The following is a 24,677-nucleotide window of genomic DNA, read 5'->3' as shown; positions in this document are numbered from 1 at the left end:
TCAGCAGCTACGTCCACTTCCATCTCAACTTGCTGACACAATCCTTGTTTGTTTATTCTGTGAGGGCCTGTTCCTTGAAGTGAGGTCATCTGCTGCAGATTGCATCAGTGTTTGCTTGCGTATCAATATTTGCTTCAGATTCATGTTTAACTCCCTCTCTTTCTCTCACCAGCGAGTCTAACCCTCTAGTGTTTCCCTAAATAAGCAGTCATTCATTTAAGCATGCAGCCAGTCAGGGTGATTAGACGGACATCCAGTGTCAGTGTATACTTTGAGTCTAAGAGGATTAACAGAATCTGGTTAAGACTCTTTTCCTCCTACAACAGGCTGTCTCTCTCTCTTTGGGATCCATCGGTGATTTTTGACTTTTCTTTCGTGCCCTTTCATGTCTTTTGCAGTTTAATCCGTATTCCATGTCTTTAAGTCTGTTGCTACCCAAACAAAATGTCTCTTGGTCGGAATTTACCTGTAAGTTTGTGTACATCGTCTGAGGGAAGCAAGGTAAGACACTGATTGGATTGGGAAGTAGTCAAATGTATTCTTCTGTGTTTTTATTCTTGGTTTGTTAAATGATATGAATTTGATCCTATTCATTTTTAAACAAACAAGCTTGTTTGAACCTTATCATTGTGGAATTTGTTTTTTTTAACTCTACAGTATAGTAGATTTAGTTGTAAACACATCATTTTGTGTTATAACTTCATATTTGATGTTGTATAGTGTTTATATAAAATTAATGAAGAATATTTTATAGGAGTTTACAGTAGGCTGTAAATAAAATCCAAGTAAGAGTTAAACCTTATGTAACCAAACCAACTTTGAACTGCAAGCATATATTAAAGAGAGCCCTAGATAAGAGCAGGACTGATTGTCAAGGTGAAGTGTTAAGGTCAAATAAACACAAGCAAGGTCTGTTCCTCTTTTCTAAAAATATGCCTTTCTGCCTAAGTAGAAAAATAAATTCTTATCTGTAACATGATATGTTTGACAAAATTAAGCTGCTGCTGACTCTAGTTATCATCAAACACAACTCTGAAGACAGCACTTGTTCACTTGTCGTCTTATAGTATTTTTCTTGCCACAAAATCTCACATGGGCATAAGAGATTTACAGATGTTCCTGAGCCACAGGTTTTGGATGCTGTGGTGGTAGGTGGTCAGGAAGTACAGCAGGTCATCTCCTAATCAGAAAGTTCGTTGTTCAAGGCCTGGGTGCCCCACTATGTACACCAAAGTATCCTTGAGCAAGATAAAGAGATAGTGAATCCAGAGTTCCTCCCGATGCATTCATTGGAGTGTGAACATGCGTGAATGAATGAATGAGACATGTTATATGAAAGTGCTTTGAGTGCTCAAAGTCCACTAATATTTTTCTAAGACACTCTCCAAGAAAATATGACTTCCTTGGTGGAAGTAATAATGCATGGTGTGATTCTTTACAGTGCTGAAGCTCTTCGTATCTTAACACAGATGCTTGTATGAAACTGGAGAAGGAAAGTACTGTACTGTGTTTTTCTAAGTTTAGATTTTGTCAACACAGCAAATTGAATTCCCATGTGTAAGCATACAAAGTTCAAACAATCTAAACCAAAGTTATATATTGTTCAGTGTAAAGTGTCCATTTCAGGTAACTGAAATATACATTTGGAAAAGTGTTTAGCATTTGAGCTGTGAGAATTTTAGGGACCGTTATTCTTTTGTGTAAACATCAACATCCTAAGAACAGAGACTGTGAAGGAAGAGAGTTTAAGGCCTGATTGGAATTTGGGAAGAGTTTAAGGCAGATGTCGGGTGATGAGGTCGGCCAGAACAGAGCTTGCTGTACTGCAGTTGACCCTGAGGAAAAAAAAAATGAACAAACATGTTCAGAAGTCCACTGAGTTCACTTCACAGAAATGTTTTGTATTAGCTACACACTATAATGAGACGATGTATTTGCTAAACTCTAGCAAAATTGACACCCTGAATTCCCCATCCGAACACCTCTGGAAATAAACTGAGGTAATGTTACATTTGCTGAACATGCTGCTTGGTTCTTACCAAAATGATCATGTTGGTAATGGTTAAATTGAAAGCACATTTTAGACTGGCATGTTGGGTAAGCAGCCAGTGAAACAAACAAGGGTAACCTAATACCATGACTAATAAATGTTGTGACTAATGTTCTGAAAGCTCCTGGATCATCATGCGATGAAGCCCTTTTTTGACAGAGGGCACACAGGTTTAAACTTTAATCTTTTAGTGCAGTTTTGCATATGTATCTATCAGTTGTACAACTGAGTGCCTTTCCACAGCATTTCCCTTAAAAACAAAGCTGACACAAGTCAGAGGGAGACTGAATTTTCAAGAGCCCGCCAACTTGCCATGCCACTAAGGTGCGCCCTGCAATGAAAACTCACAATGTGTGCACAATACCACCATAAGGGCCCGATGGTTATAATCACCACTTTTGAGGTGGATGGAGTCAACCTGTGAGGAGTGCATCAGACTATAAATATTTATATATCCTGAATCCCCCTCTAGGTGGGACCAGGATATGTAAATATTTATATATCCTGGTGCTACTCTAGGTGGGCATAATGGGCATATTAATCTGTTCAGGTTGGGACTGTCATCATGCCTGTGAAGTTTGGTAAAGACTGGGTCAGATTTCTTTGAGTTAGAGAAATTTTGTGCTTCATGGCGAAGCATCAAAATTCGCCATGCCGTTGGGGTCACGCTCTTTGACGAAAACGTTTTCAAAGGAGCCTAAAACCAACTCCTTAAGGGCTTCCTGGACAAATTAAGATTTTCAGGGTCAGCCACCTCAAAACCACCCCAAAGTGTAAACCATGGCTTTTCCTGTTCCCACTATGTAACGCTGTTGTCAAATATTGCAGTTAAAATGTGTTCAGGGGCGGAGCCTTATCACACGTGAGAACATTGGTCTGGATTTGACAATTTATGTGTGAATGAGCGCAAATTAAAATTTCACCGGGAATGAAAAGTCGCTTTGGCGCCTTTTGACGACATCTCAAAAGCTTTGCAATTAGTACGTCCCAGGTCTGTCGTTTAGACTGACCAAATATGAAGCTGATCCGATAAAATCGCTAGGAGGAGTTTCAAAAAGTATAATGCCAGGAAGTCGCCAAAATGTCATCTGCAATTCAAAATGGCGGACTTCATGTCGGAAATTTTCGCCAGACCTGACGCGAATTCACAATTTAATGATTTTTTTGAGCATGGTAAAGCCCCAAAAAGGCGATCAAAGACCTTCGCATTGCAAGTGCTCAGGCCCTAGTAAAGTGAAGCCCTACTAAGGAATAAAATAAAATAGCCTTGGAAAGCTGTGTCTTTAAGTATGCTAGTAAATAAGTATGTGTTTGTAAGACTTTAAAGGAGCATGTGGTGTCTGCAATAAAGAAGAGTGAGCATATCAAAATTCTCAGAACTGAGGTTTGCTTGTGTTTTGTTACAACATTTCCTGCTGCAGAAAGGGGATGGTGTAGATCATGGGAGTCAAACATAAGGCCCAGGGACCAGAATTGGCCTGACAGAGATGCAAACCTGGTCTACTAATTTTCTTTACGGAAAGCATAAATGTTGGACTTTAAAATGTATTTTAAAAGGCTTTCCTTTCTTGTTCCTAGTGATAAAAGATCTTCCTCATAGACATAAGTAATAATACAAAGCATTTCTCTACCATGTTTAAAAACGGTTGAAAATGCACTGCTTCTTCTTATATTAGGAAGTATCAGGGATTAGACTTGCATTTAAACTACACTGACCAAAAATCAAAGTGTGTTGTATTTAGCCCACAATGTAAAATGAGTTTGATATTGCTGGTATAGATGTTAATAATTAATGTTAATAATAGTAAAATTAATTTATGCTTTTGCCTAATAACAGTTTTAGTGGTCTTTACAGTATCAAGTACAGTACAGTCTCCACCTGAGCTCACAGTCTTGGTGACGGATCTGCCTTTGCTCTTCGTCTTGTTTGGGTAGATTTCCACATTAAACTCTGACATCATTGTTTCTATTCTGCTTCTGTTGTGTTAACAGTATTTTTTTTTTTTCTTAAAAACCTGGGGGGTTCATGGGCTTGTTGTAATATTTTTTTTATTTACACGTGGGCTCCTACATAAGTTTGTGCTGCATATCTATTTTTAGGCTCAAATGTGGGTGAAATGCTCGCATGGTAAGCGCAACATTATAATAGAGTTAAAATGACTTGACTGGTTGTAGCCCTATCGGAGCTGATGTCACTTCATTGTGTAAGATGGCAAAATACCACCTGTGTTATCGTGTTTATAATAAAACTGTATTAGAAGATGTAGATTGCGACTTCTAAAGCTGCCTTGTGTCATAGAGGCTCCAGCCATTTTCAGCAAAAGTTGTCTTTTTGTTGATGTTGATGAAAACGTACAGAATTGGAGGGGAAATTCTTTTTTGAGCTGTAACCATGTTCTGTGTGTGACTACAGCAAGTGAAAGGTGTTCTCAGTGTTGTTCTCAGTGGCTGCTGGATGGAAAACAATGGCAGAGAGAGCGCCTGGTAGAACACAGGATAGCACAAACTGAAAGGGGTAAAGTGTGTTGCCTCTTGATCTACCAGGTTTCTCTTCCTGTTTTACTGTAAATGTGTATTCAGGGTGTCTTAGTAACCAATGAAGACAGTAATAACAATTTGTTCCTACTTTTAAAGGGTTCCTTTCATCTATCTAAGTGAAATGATAAACACGACTTCACCACAAAGTCTTCAAAGAGAATTAATGTCTTCCTTTGTGAATGTTTGCCAATTCTCCCTTTGTACAACTGATGCCTAACTTCAGTGTGGAAATCATCACTTTGATAAGAGGGAACTATGCAAATTAGTGAAGAAGTTGATAAGATTAGTGGAAAAACATTAACACTGGTGTTTACATGCTTGTACTTGTGTTTTCATAGCTACGCTTTGAGGTCTCGTAGTATACAAGTATGTGAACAACACAGTTTTCTTGGCCTGGACTACTGGAAGATTCATTACTCCACCTCTGGGTTGGAGTTTTTGTTAGCACTCTTGCACCTTAGTCTTTGTGTTTGTCAGTGTAATATATGAAAGTCTTCCTACATTCTTTGTCATTTCTTTTTTTAATGCTTGTGCACCTGTACAGAAAGGGTGTCCTTCCCACTTGCAGTGCCTTTAGTCTTTGTCGTGTTGTCCGGGAAAGGTTCATATCAGACCCAGAGGCTGTCCTGAATTTTAACTCTGCTTTCTGCACTGTCAGCCTGATTCACTGTTCAGTGAAACTGTTCCCTCTCAGCTGTGCACAGTTAATGCAAATGCTCATATTTTAATTTCTCTGGCAAGACAGCCATGTGTTTTTAGCACTGTTTGTAAGTCAGTATGGTTACACAGAAACCACCTGGCCAGATTTCATGAAATTTGAGAGGTGAAGTCAGGGCAAAGGAAGGAACCATTATGCTTGTAATCATTTATTATACTGCAATTTAGAATTACAGTATGGTGCATTGGCCCTGGTAGAGGACTGAACTCTGATTGTTTTCTTTTACATTCTTTGACATCTGATCTGATTTTGTGTTCTTGGCTCATTGCTTTTCCTTATTGACCCTGAGTCTGTAATAACAACTTCATGTTAATTTGTTCTAACCTCACTTCTCACAGTGCTCTCAAATACATGCAAGATTAGATGTAGACCAGTGTGGGAGAACCACAATGGTCCTTACCAGTCGGAATCCTATGAGGAACCAGTTGTAACTAAGGGAGTGTTTTTATATGTGATAAATGTCTGTGGTGAAGTGATGAAGCTGAATTGTTTGTTCTGGTAGCTAGTTGCAAAGTAAATGATGGGTAGTATTTCTTCATAAGCCAAGTATATTGACAGTGTGCAAAGCTCCTCAGCCTGTGACCTGTTGTGCTTCCGTGTTCACAGTCTGTGAATGTTTGTAGATGGATGGTTCATGAAATCTCCTGCCAGTTATTTTTTTGAAAGTGCCTGCTCTTTTACAGCTTCCACTGAGCACTTCCTGGGTGTTGTGTTACCCCTTGTTCCTGGGTGTTGTGTAGAGCAAAGCACATTGGCCCAGTGTTTACTGAGTTATCTCAAGTCCAAAGTCATATTACTGAATGTGAAAGCAAATGGTTAATTTTAGCTGGCGATATGTTAAATGAGCTAAAAAACAGAGGAAACAGAACTCCAAATGAATACAAGTAATGCTGTAAATACTGTATAAATATCAATATTTTAGCATTAATTTATCTGAAAATCTGCTGTCAGGTTCTTAATATATTTGCCTCCAATACTGTTAAAAGTGTTAAAAGTGCAGGTGTTGCAAGGATTGATTATTAGTGTTACACGTTTTTAAGTTTGTTGAATGACAGGAAATATTGAAAGCTTAGTTTCAAGCAGTGGTTAACATGACTTTGTAGACCACAGGGGTATCATGGTGCCAGATCATGTAATCTCATAATACGATCAAGGTTACAGCGTTGTTTGGTAAGTATTGGACAGTAGTCTCAGTTGAAGTAAAAGTAGCACAACAGCCAATGATAATGAAAACTTGTCAGTAAAAAAAAAAAAAAAAGGTCTTTATACATGCAGGCTGAGATTGCCTCATTCTTTAGTTGGTAAACACAACCAGCATTGTGTTGTGTAGCCCACCTTCTTTGTTTTTGCTTTGGCAACAAAAGCCTATTGGTACTGTACACTCTGTGCAAGGCCGAGGGCGAACAGGATGATGGAGGAAGGAGGCTACAGGTCAGGTTTGATCCTGCTCTCCAGAGTTCAGCGAGGCTCTGCTGCAGGTAGAAAGGAATGATGGGTGAAAGGGCACTGCTTGCTGCCAAAACTGCAATGTGTCCACACAGAAAGGGAGCTGCAAATGGCTGGCTGCTATGTCTCATAAAATGTATGCAGATGCTTTAGTCTTTTGGATTTTTATTTACTTGTACCTTTTTAATAAGCTATTGCGCAGAGTGGATGGGATATAATTTACGTGAATTAAAGATACATTGTCTGGGAAATATTCACTGATAACTGATATGCTCAACAAGAAAAACAGAAAATATAAAACTTGTGCCAGCTTTGGCATTCCTCCACAAGTTTGCACTGCCTCAGATGGTGCATCATATGTGACATGAAGGAAAACGGTTAGAAGGATAACAAGTCTTACACATTTAAGCCTTTTGTAGAGCGTTGGGTCGAAAATTGTCAGATGTACAATCTGCTATGTTATTAGTAGCTCTAGACCGACAATAAGGATATCACTAATGGTATCTGGTAGTGGGTTAAAAAGCATATTCTGTGGGTTAAGTAGCATATTCTATCTTGTACTGGTTCACACTTAGCCTTGTTTCTTCTTCTTCTTTTTTTTTAAAAATTTCTTTCCCAAAAGATTCATTACACAATACTTCATGTTTGATTAGTCTCGTGAAAAGCAAATGTTTAGACTACAGTAGTAGGGTCAAAGTCTGAAGATCAGTGGTGTACAGTGAGTCAATAGCAAAATAAAGCAAAACATATAAATCTGCTAGTTATAGTTAATAGGGTCCAACTAACAGAAGAGAACTGCTACACTGCTTCTCTTGTTTAAAATAATTGATACATATGTACAATAGAAGAGGCTAGAATAACTCAGAAAAACAGCCTTGAGTAAAAGATGACGCCTAGCAAAAGAAGTTATTGAGAAACAGAGAAGTTCTGCAAAATTGTACAACTTCCTTTTGCTGTAGAAGCACAAAGCAGTCATGTGGTTATTTTAATAGATTAAAGGACGTCCATCAGGTGCCATTGTACGTGTGCCACCTTTCATCGCTGGCATTCAGAAGTTAGGACTGAATGATGCAGGAGTTTTCACAAATTGTTTCACGGCATAACCGTAAGCTGCTTATTTATGCAGTGTCTGGTTATTATCTGTTTGCTTGAAAGTTACATAATCATCTGTTCATGTGTGATTATTTTAAATGTATTTGCCTTTAAACACCTGGGCACTGTTACACCAGCTGTTCAGAAGGTCACACTTTGCTAAATCATCACATTAGTTTTAGTCTTTACCAACTATTTCCAAATCACTAAATTAGTGTTAGTCATACTGAATTAGCTGCTACTTTTGTTTACATATATTAATTACTCTGAATTTTACACACACAAATGCTAGCTGTAATCGGGACAGCTCACTAAATTAGATTTGCAAGAATTTGCAATTTATTTAGTCCTGTGTTGATTGTCTGTTACATGTAGCACCATTGGAGGAAAGCTGTCTCGCTTCACTGTGTACTGTACCACTGCACATGGTTGAAATTACAATAAAGCCACTTAAATATCAGGATTCTTACCTACAGTTTTATTTTTTGTAGCAGATCCGTGAACAGAGAATTATAGCTTGTTGTAGATATTTATGAGGGAAATTGCAGTTACTCCTACCAAGCTACTAGCTCCTGAATGACTGCACGATTTCATTTATACAGAGTCAGCTCTACAGTCGCTTCTGATTTCTCCCTGGAACACCCGATTATTAGTATCTTTTGGGAAAAACATTACCATTCAGTATTAGAAACTAAACATGAGCGAACCAATATTAAACGGTAATCAGTATCAGACAGAAAAACCCAAGCATATCTAACTTAAGGATTAGTTTTTGTTTAATATGATCAGTGACTTCATTGTAAACAGCTTGCACGACACTACCTCTAAAACATATTTCTTCATGTACGCATGTTAATGATTTGCATCTTTTGCCCCTAAAACCATTTTAATGATGCCACAGATACTTCCTGTTTGCACAGTTGTTTGCTTTTGATGGGCCTGTGCTTCAGATTGAGAAACAGATAGTTTCCTAGCAACTATCTTGCACATTATTCAAGTGAGTGAGTCTGTTTTTAATGGTGCAACCTGATGTTGTAAATAAGGATTTAGCAGAGACTGTGCATCCAATCCACGTAAAGCTGGTGCAGCCAAATCCTGAGCTTAACAGATGACTGAACCTTTTAGTCTTCAGAAGGACATTCAGATAGGAAACTGGAGGTTGCAGTGAACTACAGTATTCCTGCAATTATAGTGTGATGAAGATGCTTGAGACTGAGTACTGTGTATTGAGATTCAAGTTGTATTTATCGCTCACTTAGCTTATGTAAAGCTTATTAGTATGTAGTGCTACCGTACAGTTTTCATTAAAGAATGAGTTGTTGTTATACAAAATCAAAGTAATAATGGAATTAAGGCATATCTAGATAACTTGTAGGCAGTACAGTGGAGCTATACCAATAGCAAGGATGTCCTGGTTTGAGTCCATGGTCTTCCTGTGCCTGCTGGACTTCTCTTCGGCTACTCTGACATCCTCCCACAATTCAGATACATGCTTGTTAGGTTAGCTGGTGATTCTACACTGTCTGTAGTTGTGTGGTTGTCTGTCTCTCTGTGTTGGCTCTGTGATAGACTGGTAGCCTAACCAGGATCGACTTAATCGGGACCAAAAAAATGTGTAAGTGTAATATATATATATATGTGTAATATATATATATATATATATATATATATATATATATATATATATATATATATATATATATATATATATATATATATTATTATTATTATTTTTTTTTTTTTTTTCATCTGTACTTCAAATATTGAAGTACAGATGAAAAGTCTTTGTCACTGTGTTTGTTTAATACACTCAGCATTACATGTGCTTAAATTGTATAGCAAATTCATTCTGTGAATACACACAGTACATTTAACCCAGGGGTGTCCAGCTCCAGGCCTCAATGGCTGGTGGCCTACAGGTTTTAGATGTGTCCTTGATCCAACACAGCTGATTTAAATGGCTCAATTTCCTCCTCAACATGTCTTAAGGTTCTCGAGAGGCCTGGTAATGAACTAATTATTTGATTCAGGAGTGTGGACACAGGGTGATATCTGATTTAAGCCATCTTTTTCCATGTACTGAACTCTATGTGCCACCTTGGTATAAATGCAGTTGATGTGTGTGCTTATACACAGCTAAAAGTCTATGCATTCTCCACTATGCGGCACGTGTTTTGCTGTTCATCATGTCTAGCAGTTCTACAACTCAGACTCATATGCACAGTGATATTTGCCCTCAGCGCAAATACCATATTATGTTTTAACAACGACCATTACTGTTGTAGAGCCTGGGCGTTTCAAAATCACGAGATCTTGATGGTACAGTCCTGTACGGTCCTGTAAACTGTCCTGTTACTGTGTGCTTATTGTTAACGTGTTTTAGTACCAGTGGGTAACTTGATTGTTAAGTTTATGCATTTCAAAAGTACAGCTATTATTTGCTTATGCTTTTTCTTTCTTTTTACTATATAGCTGTTGCCTTAGACTTCTGTATTTACTGTGAGCTCATGTCACCCTACAGAGGGTTTGTTTTCATTGTCCTTCATAGACTTAGGATCATGAATCATCCCACAGAGAAGCAAAGGGCATTTCCTTCCACAGAGTGCTCTGAGCCTTGTATGTCTTTGTATTCTCAGGGAGGGCCTCTTCCTAGGTTTTATTTGTTCTGAGCTTCATACAAGGTATTATCTCCTGAGAATACAATGGACTTCTGTAATGTGTTGTGCTTGTATCATGAGGAGTGTTAGCAATGGATTTGTCATATTTCTTGACATAAACAATTGGGCATTTTTCTTTTAAACATTTCTCATGAATTATGAATAATGAAAGCACACTGAGTACTTAGACTGTCATGTAACCACGCCCTTTTACATTCAGTATTCTTGAACTAAGAATGACATTTGGAATTAATCAGATGTTGCTACAAACTTTTTGCTCAACGTTTCTTTTCTGGAAAACACTCTGGCAATTCCCTTTCAACATTGTCTGAGAAGTCCAAGCCTGTCCTTGGGTTTGCCTGATGTATTTAGACTCCTTCAGCAAAGAGTCTTTAATGACCAGAAGTAAATTGACACACACACATTCATACAGGATGTGTGTGAGATGGATACTTGCCCTATACTCGATGGGGTAAGTATCTCGCCCGAGATACTATCCAAGCATCCAGAATGGGGCAGATGGGATCAAACTGCCAACCTTTTGATTAGTAGGTGACCTACTCTACCACGTGAGCTACAGCCACCCTAAGATAGAAAATTATTCTTAAAATGCAACATACTATTACTGCATTACTGATTAAATGCTGAAAAATATTATACAAGCTAAATTCTTTTTTTCATTATATAAAAGTTTATTTTGGAACTTCGCACTTGTATTGCTTTGCCTCCAAAAAAGTTTGCTAAACTTAATTCTTCAATTCTTTGTGCCTTTTGTTCTTTTCCTAGTTTGATAACATCCTCTACCCACCCTCCACATACCTCAGGAAGTCCAGTAACCCAGAGCTGACACATGGGTTAAGTCCTGCACTCAAATTTAAACGACATCTCAGTGAGGATGGAAGAAACATTAGAAGGAGGAGCCTCGGAGGTGGACTCACAGGTAATGTTTTTTTAAAGTTCTCACTAGTTTGATTTAGACTGAAAGATTGACATCATCCACGAGCAAGTGCTGCCAGATCCTAGCATTTGTTTTCGTCTTTGGTTCTGGAAAGTTTTCTCCTTTGGGGCTGCCTTTTTGGTTGTGTTCCTGTATTCCCATAATATTATGACTCATAGTCTGGGTACACAAATAATAAACATATGACATACACTCTTTAAAACCACTTAAGAGGAGAGTTTGTGTATTTTTGTTCAGCCTGATTTCCTTTACTGTAATTAAGCTTTCTCTGTGTAACCAAAACATTAATAAAAACTCCACATGAAGGATCCAGTAAGCAAACATAAAAGTCCCTCATCAAATCACTTAATAATTTCCCACTCAGTGAAATGTACCTTCATGTGTAATTTTCACCACTTCCCACTGCTTGAAAATGTATTCAGAGTGGTTGACCCCAGAGACAGAGGCAACACTTAATCATTCAAACATAGTTGGCTGATCCATCATGAATAGGTCTTTAATCCAGAACATGTTTTCTCTCTTATCATTAGTGATTAGCAGCTATGGAGATGTTTTTGCTTTCAATTATTAGTGGCTTTATAGTACAGTGGAATTTAATTTATGATGTTAAGAGCATTGAAAAGTGACTTTAAAATGTATTTCCAGAAGCTGCCTTGGTTACTCAGAATAATCAGGATAATCCACAGATCCTACTGTGAACAATTTTCAGTGTTAGTGTGTGCCTGTGTGTTACTCTGAGAGAGCATTGCCTGAGGAATTCAACAAAAGTTTCACCCTTTTACAGGAAAAAATTTGAGAATGCATCAGTTGCTAAAGCCAAAATGATTACATCATCATCTGCAGACACCACAGATCCGTCTTAAATACCACCAAACTGTGGACACCTCGCAAAACTGTAAAACATAACAGCATCGTTGTGGAATTACGCGCAGGCTATTTGCTGGCATTATGTGTGGTTTTACAGAACATGTTTTTCTCACAATGAACAGTGAGTTCAAAAATGTTTGGTGGCATGTGGTTGGAAAAGGGTGAAGTCATAAACTTTAGAGCAGCACTCGGGCCTTTTAACCATTTGAATACATGCAGAAATAGCTGTACTGGAATAGCTGTTGTACATTTAAACACAAGAAAGCTATTTGAAAAATATTTGGCATTAGAAGCAAAGTCTCCATCACTGCGGACCGGTGGCAGCAGATAGCTGCACCTCCCAGAGCCTGGTTCAGCGGTTTCTTTCTCCAGACATTTCTTCCTGTTAGAAGGGAGTTTTTCCTTCTCTCTGTCACCAAGTGTTTGGTCATTTCATTGTTTTCTCTTTATTATTGAAGGGTCTTTACCTTAAAATATAAAGCACCTTAAGGTGACTGTTGTTGTGATTTTGCGCTATATAAATACATACAATATAAATACAATACAAGTGTGAAATAAATAACCTTAATTCCTCACTCTTAGACCGACATTCATTATTTTATGTGAAGGACAACATCACGCTTGACTATAACACTGCCTTGGCCCATTTTCACCCATAGCAAATCTTTTAGTCAGGCTCAAATATTTAATCAGTCCATACCCCTGTGGAAGTAAAATCATAGAAACGCCATACTGTCACTGTCAGAGAGAGCGCTATGGAAAATAAAATGCAACAATCAGCTTCAAGTTTCAGTATCTGTCTGGATATATCAGTGGGTGAACTGTTAGAGATGGAGACAGGTGTCAGATAAATGGAAAACCACTGTATGTTCTGTTATGCTATGAGGGGCACTTTGCTCATATTTTGGATCTACTTGGCATTAAGAGTTGCTGCTAACAAGTACAAAGTCATTCTCAGTGAGTACCTTTATTCTATAATGTATCATCTGGGATTACAGTAGCTTTATCCAAATGGGACCAGGTGTCGCTCACTCATCAAGACGCAGAATAAATGTCTTCTAAAAGAATGGCGTTTCATCCTTACACTAGGCCAATTTAAGTGGTGGCCAGCACCACTTTGTATTAATAGGTTTTGTTTTGTTTTGTTTTGGGGTTTTTGTGCTCACTGGCCTTGTTTGCTTCCATTCAGTAATTGGAAGCCCCTTGACTTTGAACAGCTTATTTTTTCCCTTGTGACGTATTTATGGAGACCCAGCTCGCTAATTGAAATGCTAATGAAAACAATTTTCTACATTTTCTAAATGTAGAAAATTGTTTTCATCAGGTGTAGCTTTGAATAAAAGGATTAGCCTTTACTAATAGGGCTGCATAAAACATGAGACTAAACAAACTGCACAAAGCAAGTTCCCTTTTCCTGACTAGAACAAGATGAGTGTGACGTTCTTGTTTCTTACTCAAAATGTATTTTTCTTGGGTTTTGCTATAGATTATTTGTGCTTGCCGCCTGCTTCTGAAAAGTTGTTGAATACAGTGTGCTTCAGTGATGTATACACCAGAAATTTAGTATCAAAATGGAAAGTTTTTGAAATCAGTGAGTCTTTAGGTTAACAGCACAACTGCAGACCCAACATGCCTGGGTCAGGGCAGTACTTGCAATCTTTAGAGAAATCCATATCATGCACTAGGTTTTAAGACTAGTATAGTCAAATCTTTGTGTTCATATAAAAGCTACGGTCAGCTTTTAATATACTTAATACAGAAGTGCTTGAGATATAAACAGGATGAGGAGTGTTTCTCTCCTGGTAATGCAAACATTGTGACAAAACAGTGTAGCTTAATCGCTTAAATTTAGACAAGTTGGACTAAATTGAATTTGAAGGTTAAACAGGTTGCCTCTTTTACCCTTCAAGATTCTGGAAGCATGCATGAACATAGCAATAAGTTAGATTTAAACAGTGTGTTAAACTGAAGCAGTGTGTGTGTAGAGACTCTAATTTGTTTCAGTATATTTCACATGATGGTTTGAAGAGGTGTGGTTGAAAGATCTAGGAAATGACCTTTCAAATACCTGTTCAAAATCTAAATAAAACTGCCCCCCTGACACCCCTGTTTCTGAAAGTGTTGACAAGTGTGTGACAGATTTCCTTTGTGCTGGGATGTGATGGGCTCTAGTGAGGAAAACATTTGCTGGTAAGGAAGGAAGGACTTTAATTTTCCCTCCTCATCCTGTTTGGTCTCCCCTCAGTTCTCTTGGTTTTGAAGCAGTGATCACAGTGCAACTGTCAGGATTACTGCAGCACAATAGGCAGATATGAGCAGATAGCCTTATTTGTTACAAAGCGGTTGTCTGACCAAAGCCCAAAACTGATATTCATAATTAGTCTGCTATGGAAAAGAAATGTGACAAAACAAAAAACGGCTTATTTTTCCCAAACATTTAATTTTCCCTTTAATTTTCTGTTAACCTTGAAGAAAGATGAGACACTACTACACCAGTACTATCTTTATTGCCCAACAACAATAAAAGCCGACATTCAGGTCTTCTGATTTACTCCCACATGGGAGTGAAATTAACAACTGGGTTTCAGAGAACAACATTTAGAGATATATAATGAACCACAGTGGTTAGAAAAATATTGAAAAGTAAAATAATATGTTGTCATGAACATAAGAGAAATGTTTACTGTATGTAACTGATCTAATTAATTCTGTAAATGTTCCAAATTTCTGAACATTGCATTGCACGCTTCTAATGGAAGAGTAATGCCATAATGCAATTACTGCCTATCCTAGATTATACAGTGGTCCACTTGTGATACATTGCATAATCATAATTGTATTGCATTACTCACCAGCATGCAATTAAGATAAAACATTTGAGAGAAATGTCACAGACACACGTACCTGGTTATAGGGCAGGTAATTGCTACTCGCATGTATATATCCGAGCAACAGCTATAGCTGTAGTTTTTTTTGCTTAAAATAAGATTGCTTTAATCATTTTGATAATCATCATCAGTAGCGCTCATAAAGCTCATTTAGAAAAGTGTTTGATCTCAACAGAAAAGCAAATTTGTTGAATTTATGTAATTAACATGAAATTAATTGGGAATGTTGAATAAGACTGAGTTATTAATGGCACTGTAGCTCATTAATTTTTAAATGGAAAATCTTTAGAGGCCTTTTCAGCTCTTCTTACACTCATTGTTTTATCTAATGTCAACATGTGTTTTTCTTTCCAGCAAACAGGAACAGTTTTAAGTGACTCAGAGCTTTTTAGCAGGAGTGTAGGTTTTCAAACTGAAAATGAAATTAAAACGTCTTCTGGACATAGATGCATCTTAAATAGCATTATTGTTTGAATTCAGATTTTGCTGTTAGCAATGCAATGAGTTGACAAACTTCCCGTTTTAGCTTATCTTGAGCAAAACACACCTGATAAATGGAGGCCTGCCTTAGGCTAAATGTTTTTGACATACCTCCTCCCTTTCTGTTTTGTGCTCAGCCTTCTTATCTTTCCTTCCTTCTCACTGTTCTTCTGTTTATTCTGTTAACTGAACATGACACTAAAATACACACTTGTGGATACAAATGAGACATTTTTTTCAAATTCATGAAAATCCAGTTTCACAGTGAAGTCTGCTAATTTAAATGGTGAGCTTCTGAATTAGCCTTCATCTTTGCCCTGCCTTTGTGTGCTGAGGATTTATGATAGAAGATGGCAGATAAAAGTGGGTGAGAGGTAAAGTAGAATTGGTGCCATCTAGCTGCCATATTCAGCTTTGCAAAGAATATTGTTGTAGAGGAGTGCTGTTATTTTTAAAACTTATAGGGTATTTGTTTATTTTTAGTAAACTGTGGTGGCACAGTTAGTTAGTCAGCCCCCCCCCCCCCCCCCCCCCCCGCCCCTTTCTGGCTTAATCTAAACCCTCGACATCCCGCCTGGCTGTTGGAAATTCAGCTCAGCATGTTCAACAAGAGCAGAAAGATTTTCTTCTCTTTCCTGTTACTGGTTTGACATTTGACCTGTAGTCTCCCTGTTTTCTTCCTGTGGTCATGGATTATCAGGCTGTGTAAAGGATTCTGGCTTTAGATTTAGACACAATTGTATAAATGTATTTATTTATTTATTTTTAAACCAGTCCCTGTTAAGAAGTTCTGTGCTTACCTGGTTGAGCAGAAGCCTCTTTAGGCTCCCTGTGTGTCACTCCTGTCCGACTCTCACCCTGCTTTCCAGTCTACTCTGTAACTATTCTGTGCATTAAATGCCAAATGTTATTCTTACAAAAAGTTATGAGAGTAAATTATTATTTAAAAACAAATGAGTGCATAATAACGGGTCAAAAAGTTGCTTTGAGGACCTGTAACTCAGAATGCTGATAGTATGAGTGATTAGGAAATGCTTGTGAATGAGCTGGTGTAGTTGGACCTTGTTTAACCGTTTCACCTGTGTTGGGTTGTTTTTCTTAAAACTGAGGTAAAAATCTGAGATGAAAGATAAAAAAATGCTTCAAGTTTTGTCTTCTAATTTTTTTTTTTTTAATTATATCAAGCAACATTGAATCTTAGCAAGATGGGTGCTTTTACATTCTTGTCCCAACTTATCAAACTATTCATTTATTTTCTGTAGTTCTCAAATATAATTGATGCAAATTTTCACTGTGCTTGTGTTCAGTGTTTTCTCTCCTGTTTTGTTTTGCAGGCAAGTATCTTCTGCTACCCACTAACCTTCAGCAGACAGCTGGCCAGGCATCATCTGAGACGTCTAACCTGGTTCGAATGCGTTCCCTGAACCTTGGAAAGTCAGACCCCTCCCTCACCTCCAGCCTGGTGAGTAATTCATTATGTCAGCCACTGTGAAATCGGTTGCCCTGATTCAGGCAGACACAAAAGCTGCTGTTTGTAAATTTCACTAAACCAGTTGTTCCATAATATTGGACCCCCCCGCCCCCCCTCGCATATAAGCACTGCATAGAAGACACTCTGCATATAAGTAGTGTCTGAATAACAGTTAAATATATTAGATACAGTAAGAGGGTTTTTCTTATATTTTCCTCCTGCAGGCAGTCAGAAATAAACATGGTAGCACATATGCCATTAAATGTTCCTGTCAGCCAAACCTTCCCTAAATCCTACTAAAATTTAAAGTATGTTTTAACAAAAACTTTGAAATGACAAAGTTATAAATCCAATCAATCCAAAATCAAATTAATAAAAAATAATTTAACATTTTTCTTCTTAATACATAAAGCTAGCTTGCTATTTGTTTTTGCAAGTGTATAATACTTCAAAAAATAACACAACAGCAAAAACCAAAAAAGGTATAATTAGTTGCTTACTAGTGTGAGCCAATATCAAGATTTTCAGCTAAGTGTACCTCCTGCTGTTAGTGACTAAGACTAACAGTTTTTTCATGGGTTTTATTTTTAGTTTCATGTATTTCCACTCACCTGTGGTCCAGCGAATGACCTGTATGTTTTTCTTAATGACTGTATCCTGTCACTACTGACAGATAATGAAATGCCTAATTGCATTGTTTGTTCTGTAAATGTTTCTATTTCTGTTTATAAACCAGTTTACATTTCTGCATTTTCTGTTGATACAGTATATGACTGCACATCAGCAACATCAGTATTCATATTGATCAGAGATATCGTACCAGATGCACAAAGGCAATTTTAAACTGGTGCCTATCTGTGTAGTTTAAAGTCTAAACATTAAAAAAAGGGGGATGATGTTGATTGAGGTCCAGGTGCATCTGTGCTTTGACATAAATTGCGTCATGAAGACAGACCTGACCTTCACTGTGCTCCCGCTCGGTTCTTTCAGATGACACTGATAGATACTCTGATGCCGTATTGTGATCTTATTATCTCAGGACCAAGATACAATCAAAGGAAGAAAGTAATCTAATGCTGTTAACCTATGAGTCATTTCTGTGTGTGCTTGCAATCGGTTACAGAAAAGGTTAATGTCATAAAAAAAAAAGTGAGGTGTATTTTGTATGCACAGGTGTGTCTCTGCTTACTTACTGTGAAAGCACATTTTTGCTAACTGATGCTCAGTGATCACAGTGTGTTCACCCTAAAACAGGCACTGTAACCCCAGCTTAAGGGTGTCTGTTTTTCAAATGACTCATTATTTCATGGTGACAGTGTTTACATTAATAACAGTGCTGCAGTCAAACTGATAGACTATTTTGTCAAATAGACACGTTATGTAGTTTGATAAACAAAAAAAATTAAATATTCTGCTGTTTTTTAATCTTAACAAATTTTGTCTTGGTACAAGTCAGGTATTAAAATATCCGGCCTGCTTCCTTACACTTGGGGGCGCTAGTGTATTTTCACTATGTGAAACTTAAATACATGCGCCCTTGTGCTTGTAAAAGCTTCACATTTTCCCTTTGGTTATTGTGCCCGGTACTGGAAATGAATACATGATTTACTGTAACTTAATTCTTATGTGAAGATGTCCTTCAGCTAATGTGTTCAATCAGTTTGACATCTGTGACTTTTATGTTATGTGTTATTGTAACACAGCCCTTGTACACATTGAGCATTAGATCAAATACTTGGTTAAACTATCATTGACAAAAATCTTTGTCTCAGCAGATTTGTATTAGGCTACTAAGACACAGTGCCACATTTATCAGGTTCTGTTTATCCAATGTGTTAACATAAAACTGCATTTGTGTCATTGTGAGCCCAGATTGAGTCAAACGTCAATTTTGTGCACTCATAGCACAGTCTGTAAGGCCATGGGGTCCTAAGAGGCTAACGTACAATATTTTGAAGCGATAGTTTTGTGGGTTTTTTTTAAAGAAAATGTTATTTGTAGTATCTACCAGGACATGTTTAAGGTCAGTGAAAGGCTGTGGCCTTGGTTCAACCTCTGAAAATTATTCGAGTGTAACCAAACGTCTTTTGTTCCTTTAGCTTGATGAAACGTGGTGCCTCCCATACAAATGTAATGTGGGAAGAACAATGTTAAGTGGTTGAGTGTTGAGTCCCATGATTGAGCTGTGACAGACTTTCATAATGGCACTAATGTGTTTCAAAAAGCTGCTGCTGTATAGTGCTGTAATTTTTATATTTGTAACTTGAAAATGACACTGGACAAGTATTGTAAATTATTTAGCACTCATGAAAATTAATGTGCATCATTTGTTGTTAAGGACTTTACAAAAAACGTATCACCCTTTTTCAACTGCAAATTATGTTTTCAAAGTTAAATTGTCAATACTGCTTTTATCAAAAAAGATAAACTATTTAACTTTTCTTAGCTTAGTTCCCATTTTACAGATAAAATAATTTAATGTTCCAGTGCTTTATGGTTTTATTAACATTATCTCAGGATAGTGACGCATGAGATGAGCCCTCTTGTTTGTAGTATTTTAATTTATTTAACAAAATATTGATAATGATTATCACCATGCAAAATATTACGATATTATGCTATATTGATTTTTTTTCCTCTATCCCCTTATATTTACTGGTTAAAACATAGAATTTTAAGTTCAGACAAATGTCTTAAAATCTGTCTAACAAAGACTTGATTATTCTTAAACGTGTACGTCTTTACAGCTCCATCTTCTTTTTGTATGTATACAACGTATGGCCAGGTGTTATCGTTGTTCCTTTAGGAATAAAGATTGTGCCATTCTCTTCTGCTGATTCTTATTCTTAACACTGTTTGCATGACTCTGGTGACTCAGTGCTTAACGGCAGGAGAAAATGAAATACTGGTGACCGCTGCCCGGATACGGTGTTGTGTGGACACAAGCTGAATGGCTGATGTGTGCTGAATGGCTATATCTTAACAGTATCTTTTGAAGTCAGCTGCACTGACACCTCAGGGGTTCATCTACAGCCACTGTATTAGCCTGCCTTCAAAATGAGCTTAGAAAACATGTTGAATTGGCTGACCTTGAGAGAGGAGCAAAATGGATGAATATCTTAGCTTCTTGTCGTTCTAAACATGCTCTTTCTTGGTTTTCTTCTTACAGTTTTCATTTTATTTAATTTTGGTAATTTCACACTTTTTTTTGTAAATGAATATTTCCCTGCTTTGGAGGGATAACTTTGCCTGAATACCATTTTAGGGTAAAAACTCTTAAACAGTCTACTTCAACATGAAAAGATTATTCCTGTCACTTAGACCTTGCAGGCAGAATGACATTTGTCATAGTCATGGTTATGATTGGGAAGCCCTCCAGTCCTCGGCTATAATCACAATGAATGAATGGAGGCCTGCCAGAATACAAACTCTGTTATAGTCTGTCATTGTCGTCAGTTGTAACCCTGGTTAGATTTGGCAGATGCATTCTTGTCTGAACAGACTTGCTGCCAGAATTGGATGCTTTCTTGTTAGTTTAAAATGGGCCTCTGCCAACTGTAGGTGGTTTTCCATGACTACCACAAAGGTAGTTTTCATTACTTTGTACTCTGGCAGGGGTTTTGTATAAATATGTTTATCAGGAAATGGCATTAAAACTGTACAAGATACTGTTAACAGATCATTAAAGACATAATGGATAATTTCCTTTTTGCAGACGTTTCCAATGTGCAGAGGATTCATCCAATGACAGTCTAGGGACTTTGTTCATCTTCTGACTTTTGCTCTGCCAGCACCAATGGGTTGATATTGTTTAGTGGTTTGAGTCAAATGTCTGCTTGATGGATTTCCATTTTGGTAAGTTTGACTTGTGTTTAGTGTAATCAAACCACATACAAACAGGAGCTAGCACCTCATCTGAAATTGTTTAAAAAGAATACAGTACAAACGTGAAAGAATACCCAAGCAAAAGCAAATAGACAGACAAACACACTAAACTAAGATATTATTTAACTTGCCAAGAATCAGCATGTTATTTCTTGCTCACATTAGAAGTTAGCTAAAGGCAGGCTCCATGTTAATACTCCTATCCAATATCCTATACTTAGGTTATTTGTTTTTACTTCGTTTCCATCTGTTTGTTTTCTATCTGTGCAAAAAAGCACCTTCTTTGCATAGATGACCTCAAGATCTCACAGCAATGTTTTACCCCTTTACCTCACTGGATTGATGTTATTGTTCTTTGCCTTTTATGTCCATCATGGTTTTCCATCATGCCCCTGAGTGTGCATGGTTTTTTGAGTAGCGTGGCCCATCTCTCTTGACTGTGATGCTCTTTGGCAGAAAATCAATACCTCACTTCTGGTGTGATATGGAGATAAGACTGTCATAATCCTGATGTTGTGCCTTTGTGGACTCTCTTTTTGCTCGTAATTGTCAGTCACTGATGTCCTTTACTGATATCATTGTAGTTGGAGTAGTTTGTGTTTGCAAAGGAAGGAAATGCAGTTTATGTCAAGGCACACAAGGAAGAGTTGTGCCATAAATAGACAATTACAGATGTTATTGTCTATTGTAAACCAGATGCTGAGATGTTTGTACTTCCGTTTTTTGAGGACATTGAGCGACATATTGCTTTCTCTACCTCTCTACCCAAACCATCACAGCTGGTATGTGCGGTGATGGTTTGGGTTACCACAACTCTCTTACTGACCACAATCTACACTAAACCTGAATATAAATAACCAACCAACCACCCAAATTAAGCAATCCAGACATCAGTCTTCTGCTGCTTATCTGGGTTAAGGACATGTGGGAGAAGTCTAAACAAAGAAGATCAGACCTTCTTCTCCCTGGGCTACCTCTTATCATCCAAAGGGAAACCAAATTGTTTGTAAGACAGCAGCAAAACATAATCTCTCCAGCGAGTCTTGGGTTTGAACTACCCAAACTGGCTCCTTTCGATGTGGAAGAGCAGCAGCTCTACTCAGTCCCTCTTCAATGACCAAGTTACTCACTCGGCGCATCTCTAAGGGAGAACCCAGCTACCCTTCGAAGGAAACTGATTTCCACAGCTTATATCTGCGACCTCATTCTTTTGGTCACTACCCAGAGTTCATGACCATAGGTGAGGGTAGGAACGTAGACTGACCTTTAAACTGTTAAATTTCATCTTATGAAGGGATTTGTATTTGTATTTACATGGTCACTCAGTATTGTCCAAATAAAAAAAAAAATAGAGAGGAATTGAGAGTGGCTTCTGTTTCTCGTTGGTCACTTTTTTCTCCTTGTTTTAAAGGTTTAAGGCTTACTTAATTCATTCTCAGGTTGTCAGTTTTGGGCCTTAGTATGGCTGACACTGATTTGTATGGAGGGAATACACTCTTTCTAGTCTTACTGCTTTCTTCACATGCCATGTCCCTCCTCTGCCTGCCTTATATCTGCAGGTTACCTATTGGTCTGATAAGCCCGGGCAGAGCAGAGGCTGTGGGTCACTCAATCAGCACTCTCAGTGCCAGCTCTCCCTTTTTTCTCCAAAGGTAGTGAAAACAACCTCAGCTGTCCACCCGCCAGGAGGAAATGAGTCACAGACAACCCCTGGACTTTTCCCAGAGGCTTTTCTCTAGCCCTGCTCTGAGGCCATTCGCTCAAACTGTCTGCCTCAAAACCCCTAAACCCATGTCAAAGCAGCTTTACTTCGTCTGATTTTATTTTCTGAAAGCTGTCCACAATGGGCTTTTTGATTTCTATTTATTTTAGAATTTTATAAGTGACAATTTAGGCATTTATATTAGCATCTATACTGTGTCAATGACACAGTGTAATAAGTAGATAATAGAAATGTTCTTTTTGAGAAACAGTTTCACATAATAATGTTTAGATTGGTGTCTTCAGAATTTTTATATAACTATAAAACTGTACATGTGTACTTTAAACCAGTATTTGGCATTTTCCTTTCCATAATTTGAATTTGCAATTGAAGTTCTTGGACTGGACCTGATGTTATTTGTCTGATCTCTTCACTTTCTTCTTCTTGTGCACCTCTGGGCCACTTCCACTTTTGTTCTCATCTTTTGAAATTGCTTCTAAGAACACTTAGAGTGCATTTCTTGCACTCTTCTTCTTGAGAGAGAGAAAGAGAGACTGAATTTCTCAACTTGGTCAAATCATCTCTTTTATTTCAGTGTCATTGTGTGCAAGAGAATAAACAATGGCATGCAACAAATCTTTGGTTTGTTTTCATAGAATGTCCTCAGACGTCTCAGGGCGTTACAGTAGAATTCTAGGTAGAATGAGCATGCTGTGATGATGTTGTGATGATGTGCTGAATTTGGGCTCAAGCTATGGACTCTTCCCTTGAAAACTCTAAAGAAGAGAAAAAAGGGCTCACAGAGGGAACTGAAAAAAGCAGAAGCACAAAAAGTGGTGCAGAGGTGCACAAGACTGCTGCCACAGCTGGAGAAGGTGCAAGGGAATTTCAGACAGGTGACCCATTACGTCAACTTTTACATGAGATTACCTTTAAAACTAAGAGTTGCTTTTGAGAGCAGTGTTTAGAGACATTGTGGTTGTCTTTTAATGGAACATTATTGGCCACTTAATTCTGGTGTGCTATGTAATACTTGTTGCTTGGACAGAAAAATATGCTAAGGAACAAGTTTAACATCAGTATGATGGAAAGCAGTGTAAATGTGAAGATGAATTAAAGAAGAGAGTTGCTCCTTGTATTTATCAAAATTAGGGCTGGGCTATATCATACCGTTCACGGTAATACCGGTGTAATGTTGGGCAACGATAAGAAAATGAAATATCGCGATAGAATATGGGTAAAACGCGCGTGCGCAGTGCCTTTGTTTACATATGCACATGGCGGTGACGCAGAATAAGAAGAGCAAAAGCGGATCGTTGAATGAAACGGATGAACCAGAATTGGTTTGTAAAAATGCTGCAACTTCAGTGGTGTGGAACTGGTTTAGCTTTGGTCCGTCAGATACACAACAAAGCACTATTTTTGGTAGAGCATGCTAGCGGGCCGTCGTTATTACCGTGTTTTTTGGAAAATACGGCACACTTAAAATCAATGCTTTGATTTTTCTGAAAATCTACAGTGTCCCTTATAAGCCCGTGTGCCTTATTTATGAATTCTGGCCTTGAAACGATCTTATGTACACGGCGCTCAAAAATCTGTCGCACCGCTTGATGGATTGTCGGAGAATTACGGCTATCGTAGGCAGGCGCCTCGCAGAGTGATCCGTACTGTGCTTCAACACAATATTACCGTATTGTGTGTGTATAACCTTTTTTTAAGTTTTGTGGATATTCTACATGGTTATGCTGAGGATATGTCGGCCAGTTTCCACTGGAAATGCCTTTTGGTTAAACTGTCAGCAAGGAATTTGAATTTGCACTGTTAATTTTTTATATAACTTTAATGCACTTAAAAAAGCTGCTTGTGTAAGTGAAAATATATTGATTTTTTGGGGGTTTTTTTGCACTAATAAAGTTGAGGAGTTG

At 37.8% G+C, this 24,677-nt stretch overlaps 1 protein-coding gene and 1 long non-coding RNA gene across 2 annotated transcripts in view; both read left to right on the top strand.

The window, feature by feature from the left end:
• Positions 1-24,677, top strand: part of mast4 (microtubule associated serine/threonine kinase family member 4) — a 100,323-nt gene that overhangs the window by 6,434 nt on the left and 69,212 nt on the right. Inside the window, 2 exon segments of the mRNA XM_085169264.1 lie at positions 11,288-11,441; positions 17,029-17,156. Of these exon segments, the coding sequence (XP_085025390.1) occupies positions 11,288-11,441; positions 17,029-17,156 (282 nt within the window).
• LOC146513970 (uncharacterized) lies at positions 508-4,055 on the top strand. The gene is made up of 2 exons (XR_014875498.1): positions 508-2,569; positions 3,280-4,055. It is a non-coding gene; the product is annotated as an uncharacterized LOC146513970 (long non-coding RNA).

This window comes from Neolamprologus multifasciatus, chromosome 7, assembly GCF_963576455.1.
Source record: "Neolamprologus multifasciatus chromosome 7, fNeoMul1.2, whole genome shotgun sequence".
Lineage (NCBI taxonomy): Eukaryota > Metazoa > Chordata > Actinopteri > Cichliformes > Cichlidae > Neolamprologus > Neolamprologus multifasciatus.
Note: the sequence above shows the minus strand (reverse complement) of the source record. Positions and strands in the feature narration are given on the sequence as shown.